An 11140-nucleotide genomic window follows, 5' to 3' on the forward strand; every position below is an offset into this window, starting at 1 on the left:
CCCGGGCCGCCGCGTCGCGGCAGCTAGGGCGCCGCAAAGCGTCCTGGGAGAGCCGGCTCGCGCCGGAAGGACGCTCGGGCGCTCGGCTGCGGCGAGGTTATAAAAGGGAAGGAGCCGGCGGCGGGCGGAAGTGGGCGGTTCGGCGGCTCTGGGCGCTGTTGTTTGGCGTCTGGGCCTCCCGAGGGGCGTTCTCCGGAGGGCCGCCGGTGCAGGCCGCAGTGACAGGGCCGCTCGCCGCCGCGCACTCCGCCTCCTCCCCGGTGCAGCGTCCGCGCGCGGCCTCGGCGACTCGCAGGCCCAACATGGCGCAGGAGGTGTCGGAGTACCTGAGCCAGAACCCGCGGGTGGCCGCCTGGGTGGAGGCGCTGCGCTGCGACGGCGAGACTGACAAACACTGGCGCCACCGCCGGGAGTTTCTGCTCCGCAACGCCGGGGACCTGGCCCCGGCTGGCGGCGCTGCCGCCGGCGCGGAGGAAGCTGCGGACGCCGAGAGCGGCAGCCGCAATAGGCAGCTGCAGCAGCTCATCTCCTTCTCCATGGCCTGGGCGAACCACGTCTTCCTCGGGTGCCGGTGAGTGAGGAAGCGGCCCCCGCCGGCTCTCCCCGTTTGGTCTGTGGCCCCTGGGCTGCGGCCCGGAGCCTCGGCGCGGAAGGGAAGTTGCGAAGCGCGGGAATCTGCGGGACTGGCCGCCCTCCGAGGGGGAGAAGGGCGTCTCGGCCAGAAGCCGACGTGATTAACAGCCGGCCCCCCCCACTCCGCGCTGGCGGGGGGCTGCCGGTGGGGTCGTTGGTTGACGTCGCTCTCGTGGACGGACCCTGAATTTCAGAGTTGGGCAGCGAGGACCCCGCCTCCCAGACTCTGGACATTTGTTTCTGGGGTTCCAGGAAACCGAAAGTTCCGGGCGGTTGGTACACTTTGTTGATCACGACCAGGAAATGCCGGCCCTGTGGCCTGTTTTGGCACAGCAGCCGGAGTAGCTGGAAGGAAACACTTTTTGAAAGTGTCTTTTTCTTTTTTCAGGTACCCACAAAAAGTTATGGATAAAATACTTAGTATGGCTGAAGGCATCAAAGTGACAGGTGCTCCAATCCATACCACAAGAGACGAACTGGTTGCCAAGGTGAAGAAAAGAGGGATATCGAGTAGCAATGGTTAGCAGATCATAGATGTGAACATAACATACATAGGAGTTTAGAACATAAGTTTGATGTAATTAGGAATTACTGTTGTTGTTCATGTTTTAACGAGCTAGAATTACACGCTGTTATTAATCAAGTTGGAATGTTATGCCTAAATCGTGTGTCTGTGTGTTTGATAGTTTCCTTTGACTGCTTTAGATTTTCAAGTGTCACGTGTTGTCTGTGCTGTTGGTTTTTTTAATGGTAGAAATTAATGATGTTACTCAACACTGTTTTGAGAAATTAATGAAGTTATTCCCCACTTCTTAAAGAAACTGCAAGTCCTGAAATACTTTTGCCTTATGCGTGCCTTGGAACAAGTTTCTGTCTTGTAAACTGTCAGCTGAACTCAATGAGCTAGACTTAGTCACATATCTGTTTTCCTTCTTTTTAGAAGGGGTAGAAGAGCCAGCGAAAAAACGAATCCTAGAAGGGAAAACCAATTCCGCGGTTGAGCAAGATCATGCGAAGATTTCTGCCAAAACAGAACGTGCATCAGGTCAGCAGGAAAACAGCTCGACAGGCACAGGATCATCCACCAAATCAGAGAGTAGTGGAAACTCCACTCGGAGCTCCGGCACCGCAGGTCAGAATAGCTCTGCAAGTGACGGAGATCGGTCTCTTTCCAGCCAAAGTAGTGGCAGCGTGTCCTCCCAGGTGACAGTGGCAGGGTCCGGAAAAGCTTCTGAATCAGAAGCTCCAGAGAAGCATGGCTCCGCAGCCTTCGTTTCTTCGTTGTTGAAATCCAGCGTGAATAGTCATGTGACCCAGTCTGCCGATTCCAGCCAACAGAGCGGATCCCCCAAAAAGAGTGCTGTGGAAGGCTCTTCAGTCTCAGCCTCTCAGAGCATCTCCGAGATCGAGGTGCCCTTGTTGGGCTGCTCCGGAAGCGTAGAAGGTGAGTTGCTGCTGTTGTCTTCTAAACCGAGTTCAGAGACAGCTTCAGGTGGGTTACCTTCCAAAACCAGTTCTGAGGCCAGCGTTTCCACGTCAGCTTCTAAAAATAGTTCCCCAGCAGGCATATCCTTGCTGACCCCCAAGAGCGGCACATCGACACCCGCAGCGCTGCTGACTTCCAAAAGCACTTCGCAGGTGGCTGCATCGCTGTTAGCTTCCAAGAGCAGCTCCCAAACCAGTGCAGCTCTAGTTTCCAAAAGCACTTCCTTAGCAGGTGTGTCCCAGCTGGCCTCTAAGAGTAGTTCTCAGACGAGCACATCCCAGTTGCCTTCCAAAAGTTCTTCACAGTCAAGCGAGAGTTCGGTTAAGTTCTCTTGTTGCAAGTTAACCAATGAAGATGTGAAGCAGAAACAGCCTTTTTTCAACAGACTGTACAAAACGGTGGCGTGGAAGCTGGTGGCAGTTGGCGGCTTTAGTCCCAACGTGAATCATGGAGAGCTCCTCAACGCAGCTATTGAGGCTCTGAAGGCCACACTGGATGTGTTTTTTGTTCCGCTAAAAGAACTGGCAGATCTGCCTCAGAATAAAAGTTCTCAAGAAAGTATCGTCTGTGAATTGAGATGCAAGTCTGTGTATTTGGGCACCGGCTGTGGAAAAAGCAAAGAGAATGCAAAAGCCGTTGCATCAAGAGAAGCACTGAAGTTATTTCTCAAGAAGAAAGTAGTGGTAAAGATCTGTAAGAGGAAATACAGAGGCAGCGAAATAGAAGACCTAGTCCTCCTTGATGAAGAGGCAAGGCCTGTAAACTTACCTCCAGCGTTGAAACATCCTCAAGAGTTACTGTAATTTGTCCAAAATACCACTGCATCTGACGTCTGGTATTTGAAGAGAAAAACTGGCTTCCTTTTGTATAAGATGAAACACAGGCTTTCACAAATTTTGTATTGCTTTTTTCCAGTTTTGCAGACAATTTACATTCTAGTTCTCTTCACACAGTAGAGGTTGTAAATAATTTATGAATGACAGTACATATTACAAAGTATGCATTAACAGCATACCAGTATGCTGTTTTATTTGCTGAAGAAAATACTGTCTTCTATTTTTAATGATCCGTTAGGTACGATGTGTAGTTCTGTAGAATCTTAAAACTTTTGTACTGCTTTCAATTTGGTGAAAACGTATTAAGTTGTCTACCATGCTTTTTCCGCCCCCTAGCTGAATAAACCTCCACATCAAAGTACAGGGGACCATGGTATTTGAATGTCTGAAAGTCTGTGAAGCTTAAGGTTTTAAGAATGTTGCCCACGATACTGAACATGTCTGTTAAAGAATAAAAGAAAAAATAGTTGCCTCAGACTATTTTTATGAGAAGTTGTAAGCATTTTTTAGATATAAAGCAGTATAAAGTACTTAAGGTTATTTTATTCTGAAGTTGTTTAAAATTCACCATGGTTTTGACCACTGCAGATTCTTTAAGTGGGTTAATTTATGTTTGAGGTAAAATACAATTTACACTTTTTCTTAAAGACATAAATGTGGGTTTCTATATTAAGCATATTTTGTGACTATTAACAGATTGATTTGTTTAGATATTAAATGCTTTAAGCTATTTTACCTTTTCAAGAAGTCGTGGTTTTTTTCCCCCCACCCTCTGAGTCAGAACCAATTCCTGCCAATGGGCTTCCCACTACTGGTTGTTATAGATTACAATCAGGTAGTTTTTCATAGCTGATACACAACTTTTTACGGATAGAGAAATTACCATTTGCAAATCTAGAACGAGATGGTTTCTGTATTTATAATCCTAGAATACTGGGAAACGAAGGGCCGTGCTGAGTCCTACTGAACTTTTCAGTTGAATTACATTTGTTAGTAATGCAGTGGAATCCTGTGTCTGACATTCTGATTGTATTACTCTCTTCTATGTTCTATCATTTTTCTTCACACTCTGGCCCAGAATATGCTCTTTCTGGCCTTCTGTCTAGCTGCTGTACATTGAGCATTGGTGGCAATAATACACAGAAAAATCGAGAAATGACCTTTTATATGCCAGTTACATTGGAATAGGAAAATTGAACATAAGTAGCATCATTATAAGTATGAAGAAGTATTTCTATTTCATATTCTAGAAATAGACAAGGGTACTTAATGGGAATGGGCACCTTTCACTTTACCAGACACTTTTTAAAAACGATTCAGTTTTGAGGATATAAAATTAGATACCAAAGTCCACTTACTGTAAATGGGTTGCCTTTATAAGTTGTGAGAAGCAGTAACGTGAGTGTTACAAAAGCACTTCTACTTACTTGACTTTCCTCCATCTTGGAGTGTGTATTTTGTGGGACAGTGATTGCCAGAAAAGCCAAACATTACAAAGGATAAGTTTCTGTAATGTATCTAGTTAGGTGGTTTGGTATTTTCCTAAATTGGCTTGTTTCAAGTTAATATAAATATTTTTAGAAATTTTTATTTATAGTAACCTTTTGATTTGGTAGAGTTGGAGGAAGTAGCTTAGTGTAAAAGCATGGTTTAATTTATAAACATGTGCTCCAGCCTTATTAAGAACTTATAAAATAACTCTTAGTCAAAACGTAAAGACTCCCAGATAGAAGAGAAATGCAGATTTTACAATCGTTCGAGACTGTAATGCAGAAGACAAGCTTTGGTAGGAATCTGTTATTCTTGAGATAGAGCCTTGGCTCCCTTTGGGAATTCATCCTTTTAGCTTCATCTGTAAATGAAGACAATCAGCTGTCTCAAAGAACTGTGAGGATTAAAGGCAATCGTACACACTCTACTATAGTTTATTGCTTATTTATGTATTTCTTCACAACTTTATGAGCATTCTTATTTGGATCATATTTCAGGTGAAACAAAGTAATTTGGTCAAAACCTGAATTCAAGCCTGTATCTGATGGTCTGCAGAACCTACGTTGTCTTTCTCATATCTCTAAATGCTAAAATCTCTGAAACTCCCAGGTTGTAGGTTTCTGCGGGTTTTATTAAGTGACAGAACATCTTTCCAAAGCCTCATTTCCTTGGAATGAGTCACATCAGTAGCTCTTCTGCTTATTAATTCTTCTCCTTAGTACTTAACATGTTTTGAATATTCTCAACTCCTTAAAATAATTTGCAATCTAGTTGAGTGAATAAAATTATCAAGATGGGAAATACTGAATTTCATTTTTAAATTACTGCAGTGAGATGATGTTCTAAAACTGATTTTCCTTAATGGTACTAAAATCAGGATTTTTTTTAACAGTAAAGTTAGTTGACTCTGAAGGATAGTGTTGGAATTTTTAACCCAAATTCTTGGGGCCTGCCACTGCTTTGTTGGCTAGGGTAATTGTCATGAGGATATGTGTAATTCCAAGGCTTTTTATAGGTATTACATACATATTTATATAATTTGTATTTGTATGTATGCATATATATAAAAGCCTGCTCCAACTTAAATTATGTATGAAAGAAAGACCATCATTTTTCCTACCAAGTGCAGCTTTTTTTGGGTACAGATTTCTCCTTGCTGTTTAGGTCCCTGAGGAATGGCGGTGAGAAGGTAACCAAAGCCAGCATCAACTGGGAACCAGATCAGTCCTGCAATTGTGTTGTTATTGTAGTTTAAGGGAAGTTTCTCGGCTTTTTCCTCAAATTGTGCTAAAGTCCGACATTGACTCACTTCACTGGCAAATCTCTTGGTATCAATTTTAGCCATGACTTTTGAAAAATAATGTAGTTGATGAATAGAAATGTTCATTGTAGCTTTTTATCATTTAAACAAACAACAAAAAAAGGCAAGGAGGATTATTATCTGCAAATGAACATTAATTTTTAATTCTATCTTTCTTTGCTATTTATAGAGCCAAAAAAAAAAAAGTGGGCAAAGTTCCAAAAATAAGTGAACTAACTTGGAAACAGAAAAAAAAAATACTGAAAAGGAAGGATTACATACAGGACATTCTTTTAAAAATTAGAGATTACAGGGGCACCTGGGTGGTCAGTCGGTTATGTGTCCAATTTGGGCTCAGGTCATGATCTCACTGTTGGGGAGTTCGAGCCCTGTGTCAGGCTTTGTGCTGACAATCCTGAGCCTGGAGCCTGCGTGGATTCTCTATCCCTCTGCCCCTCTCCTGCCAGCTCTCTCGCTTGCTTTCTCTCTCTCTCTCTCTCTCTCTCTCTCTCTCTCTCTCTCCTCTCTCTCACACACACACACGTAAACATTAAAAATTAAAAAAAATAAAAAGATAGTACATATGCCAGTATGTAACAGGAAGCAATCAAATGCCTTCTGTGATTTAGAAATTTTTATGAGTAGAATCAGAGTCCTTGGCAGTCATCAGGAAGCAACCAAACTATCTCAACAAACAGTAAATACACTGAACTATAAAACTATTCTATAGAAGTGGAATGTATATAACTGGAAAAGGAATATAAAGACATATCAAATGGTAAGAATCTCCTAGTTTTCCTTATGACTGTTGTCATGTAAATCAGTTTAGCAGGGCTTGGACACTGACATGATAAAACTCTAGTTCTGAATATGTAATCAGTGGTTTTCAAACTTTAGCCATATAGCCTCAAAGAAAAATGGGAGCCCTGGGCATGTAAGACAGGAGCAGGACTGTATACAGTTCAAGGACAGTGGCTACCATTGAGTCCCTTCTCCCTTAATTCCTGCAGAACCTCTTTGGACCATGAGCGGAAGGGAGATTCACAAGCATGAGTCCCAGTGTAGATAAGCTTACTTCTGCAACAGGTATTAGAAAGTCACCGGTTTACTACAAAATGTAACTAATCTGTTTTTGTATAGAATTTACAGTTAGTGGGTCTCAGGTAAGGCTTAAGGGACCATCACATAAATTAACATTTAAATAACACTAAAAATAGCAACCATTTATTTCTTTCTTATTATGAAATATAATTGCAGAAGTCCGTAAGGTCCAATAATCATTAATTGAGTGCCCATATAACATTACCTAGCTCAAAATAAAACTATATCACCACTGCAAGAACTCCCATGTGAATAGCTACCATCTATTTGGTGCCTACGGTATGTTGTTGGTTAACCTATGTTGCTGTTTTTTTTTTTTAAGTAAGCTCTATACCCAATGAGGGGCTTGAACTGCAGACCTCAAGATCAAGAGTCACATGCTATACTAAGTCAGCCAGGTGCCCCTACTTATGTTTTATTTGAGCCTCCCTGAACCCTATGAGAAGGTGGGTTGGTATTGTTGGTCTTATGTTGCAAATGAGAAAACTGGTGACCATTTTGAGTTGTTTCCCTCAAATTACAGAACTAGTATGTGTTGAAGCAGGGATTCAAATCCAGGGTTCTTGAAGAAGACTAAACAATGACTTGGTTCTAATTTGGAGCAGTGAATGTGAATACCGATGAGACACACTGTCCCATGATATTGATTTCCTATGTTCCAGAAAATAGTAAGTGTAATCGCACTTTGAGGAAAATTTGAGAAATTATACTTGACCATTTAAATTAGGAAGCTTCTAAAGAAGTAAACATTAAAGGAAACTGCTTAAGTAGGTATCTGAAATAGTCATTGGAAAATATTTCCTAGACATTCTATTTGTAGAATTCAAAGGGACAATTTACAGAGGCAATGGTGTGATCAGTGATGCAATCAGTGGTTGAAGCAAATTATCTTAGGAGTCCCGTCTCCTTACTCTTCACCATGTGTGTGTGTGTGTGTGTGTGTGTGTGTGTGTGTGTGTGTGTATACATATATATATATATATATATATATATATACATATATATATACAAATATATATATATTTGTCCACTAGCTAAAGAAAAATGGTTCTCACGAAATAAAAATAGAGGTGTATGGAAGCATATCTAGTTTATCTTACCTGTGTGCACAGATATGTACCATACTCAATGTGGGGATTCTCAAATAACGCTCAATAACCTGCTGTTGGGAAGCCAATACGGGGTAAAGTGTGTGTGCCTTCTGTCCTTGTTTTTCCTTTCAATACATTCAAAGCAATCAAGGGAAATATGATCTAGGTAAAATAAGGATACTGTTTTGAAAATATTGCTTCCCTTTCCCTGTAATTCACGTTCTCTAGCAGTCATTCTGCTACTGCTGCCCCTACAGGGAAGGAGAGGGTAATCTGCCTTCAGGGAAGTCCGTAGGACGGACGGCAAGGAAGTTAAAATCCTCTCATTCCAGCCGTGGTAGACTCTGAAGAGAAGAAGGGTAAAGAAGGCAGGCAGGCATCTAGGACACGTGGCCCTGATCTCTGGTCGATAGCATGAACTTCAAGTGTCTGGAATGAGGCGGGAGTATGACGGTTTTCATTTAGTGGGGATGCCTTGTTTATCCCAACTATCATCAAAGAATGCATCACTCCTTAGCAGGGTCCAAGAGATCCAAACAAAGAGGGCTTGAATAAGAAATTCTGAAGGCATCAGGACCTTAACTCCAGAGCCACTGAACTGCACAACACCAGGGGGCATCATTCCAACGGAATACAATGGATCTCAACACCGTGAACGATGTCCCTTGGAATTGTGGAACAGGTGGACCTTTTGGGAATCCCTGAAATTATTGTATGCGTAAACTTATTTTTAAAATCGTACTTTAAAACAATAATTTGAAATACATTTTATTGGTTCTATGAAGCATGGATAGCATATAAATTCTAACTGTTCTTGTCAAAGAGCATGTTTAAGCTATTTGACCATACTGGGGGCACTATTTATGCATACTTGGTCCTGAGTTACTGTGCCCAACACATTCTTCTATAGGAAGAATTATTTTAAGACAGTAGCCTAAAATCAAATGATCAGGTGAAGCAAGGCTACCTGAGTTATGTAAAGGATTTTTTTTTTCTCTGTTCACAGACCTTGGGGGAAACTTTCAGGAACTGGGCAGATGAAGAATTATGTCAGTTCAGCTATAGACTAACACTGAGAGTCTGCCCGGTGTTCTCTCCTGCAGATAGATAAAGTCCCTTAATTATCGAGCTTGCCTCTGTACATTCAATGTAAACCCACCTCCCCTTTCTCAGTTTCCCTTTGATCTGTGTCTCTACTCCTTTAATTCTCTCTCAGTTGTTACCTTTGAGCTAGCATAAATTGAAGATTACAAGAGTTTTCCTTTCTAACATCATGGAAGACAGTGTGTACCTCCGAAGTCAGACATCCCATAAATTTCAGCGCGATGTTGGTTCTGGGAGAACAGTGAAAGAGAATTGCTGACCCCTTTTGATCTCTGTCAGTATAAAGCCCAAGGGGAATGACTGGTACATAGAAAATAATATAAGGTCGGCTCAGTCAGTTCTGTTCCCCGTGAAATGGATCTAGGAATTTTGTGTAGACTTTGGTGGTTTTTTAGAATTAAAATTCTATCCCTTATTTTAAGGAAATCCGTGCCATCATATATCAAAGCAAAGCTTTCACAGGAGTCTTGACCTACAACAGACAAACTAAAATAACATTAACAGCATATTGACTTTCTGTTGTTGCTGTAACAAATTACCACAATTTTGGTGGCTTAACCAACACAAATCTGTAGGTTAGGGGTCCACTGCAGGTCTCCAGGGCCTCAAGTCAAGTTGTTGGCAGTCCTGAGTTCCCTTCTAGGGGTGGGTCATGGCCTCAAATGGCATCACCCTCACCCTGCCTCTGTCATCTTTTTTTTCTGCCCCTGGCATCTCCACCTACTCTTCTTTTTCTGCCTTTCTCTCCCACTTATAGGGACCCCTGTGATTCTATTAGGTTCACACAGATCATCTCCCTATTTTAAAAAAAAATTTACATGTTTTTAATTTACTTTTGAGAGAGAGAGAGAGAGCACACACATGATTGAGGGAGGGCCAGAGAGCGAGGGAGACATAGACTCTGAAGCAGGCTCCAGGCTTTGAGCTGTCAACACAGAGCCTACAGTGGGGCTCCAACTCGTGAACTGCAAGATCATAATCTGAGCCAAAGTTGGACACTTAACCAACTGAGCCACCCGGGCGCCCCAATAATCGCCCTATTTTAAGAACACTTGATTATCTGATCAGATGGTCAACTTTATTAATTCCATTTACAACCTTCATTCTCCTTCGCCATGTAATGTAACATATTGACAGGTTCCAGGCACTAAGACATGATTACCCCAGGGGTCCATTATTCTGCCTACCGCATAGAGATTTGAATTCACCTCTATCACTGCCACCATTTACCTTAAGAATGTTGGCTTTCTACCTTCAGAAGTGAAAAGTGATGACTATCCTGCCACTGAGCAAGACGCAGAACGGAAAGTGGTACAGCTTAAAAATGAGTGCAGCTTGATGAATTGATGCAATTAAGATGGATATATTTATTTTAAACAATGTCTGATCACAAGTCGTTTCTCTGCCATTTAATCAAAGTCTAATTAGGGAGCCTTTTTCTACTTCAAGGATCCTTAAACAAGAATGACTTTCTCTCAAGGGTCAAATAACAGAAGTAAGATAACAGCTACAATGGCAAGCAAATTGTTGACAGTTTTTCGAGACTTCTTTTGAGACTAGTAGACAGACTAGAATTGCATCTTGGGTATAATGAGGCTGGTGGGTATGGTAAGAGCTATAAAATAAGTGCTCCACACCTAATTTCATTTACATATCGCCTGACTCTGATGTCACAAATGTTAAATGCCAAATTCCCATTGCTGAGAAACATACATCTTTTTAAAAATTCATTTATTTAAATTCAGGTTAGTTAGTGTACATTGTAGTATTAGTTTCAGGCATAGAACCCAATGATCATCACTTACTTATAACATCCAGTGCTCACCATGATAAGTGCCCTCTTTAATGCCTGTCCCCCATTTAGCCCATCCCTCACCACCCCTCCAGCAACCCTCTGTTTGTCCTCATCAGAGAAAGATATATCTTAAATTGTTTTAAAAAGATTTTAATTTTTAAGTAATTTCTACACCCAATGTGGGGCTTAAACTCACAACCCAAGATCAAGAGTCACACACTCCACCGACTCCAGCCAGGCACTCGAGATACATCTTACATTTCTCACTCTCAAGTATAGCTGGACAAATAGCCAAAGGGCATA

The 11140-nt window shown here is 41.9% G+C and overlaps 1 protein-coding gene across 4 annotated transcripts; it reads left to right on the forward strand.

Annotated features, from left to right (window-relative positions):
- The first annotated feature begins 35 nt into the window (after positions 1 to 35).
- CDKN2AIP (CDKN2A interacting protein) lies at positions 36 to 9010 on the forward strand. Of its 4 annotated transcripts, XM_029934187.1 has the most exons (5): positions 42 to 571; positions 1022 to 1152; positions 1574 to 2077; positions 6757 to 6832; positions 8456 to 8482. In XM_029934187.1, exons 1-4 carry the CDS (start codon positions 303 to 305, stop codon positions 6813 to 6815), a joined length of 963 nt encoding a protein of 320 aa, XP_029790047.1. In that variant the 5' UTR covers positions 42 to 302; the 3' UTR covers positions 6816 to 6832; positions 8456 to 8482. The 4 variants fall into 4 exon arrangements, with proteins under 4 accessions (XP_029790060.1, XP_029790047.1, XP_029790053.1 ...); XM_029934193.1 differs by lacking the exons at positions 6757 to 6832; positions 8456 to 8482 and adding an exon at positions 8945 to 9010 and having other exon boundaries at positions 43 to 571; XM_029934200.1 differs by lacking the exons at positions 6757 to 6832; positions 8456 to 8482 and having other exon boundaries at positions 36 to 571; positions 1022 to 1121; positions 1574 to 1667.
- The last annotated feature ends 2130 nt before the right edge of the window (positions 9011 to 11140 follow it).

The sequence above is a fragment of the Suricata suricatta genome, chromosome 1 (genome assembly GCF_006229205.1).
Source record: "Suricata suricatta isolate VVHF042 chromosome 1, meerkat_22Aug2017_6uvM2_HiC, whole genome shotgun sequence".
NCBI classification, from domain to species: Eukaryota; Metazoa; Chordata; class Mammalia; order Carnivora; family Herpestidae; genus Suricata; species Suricata suricatta.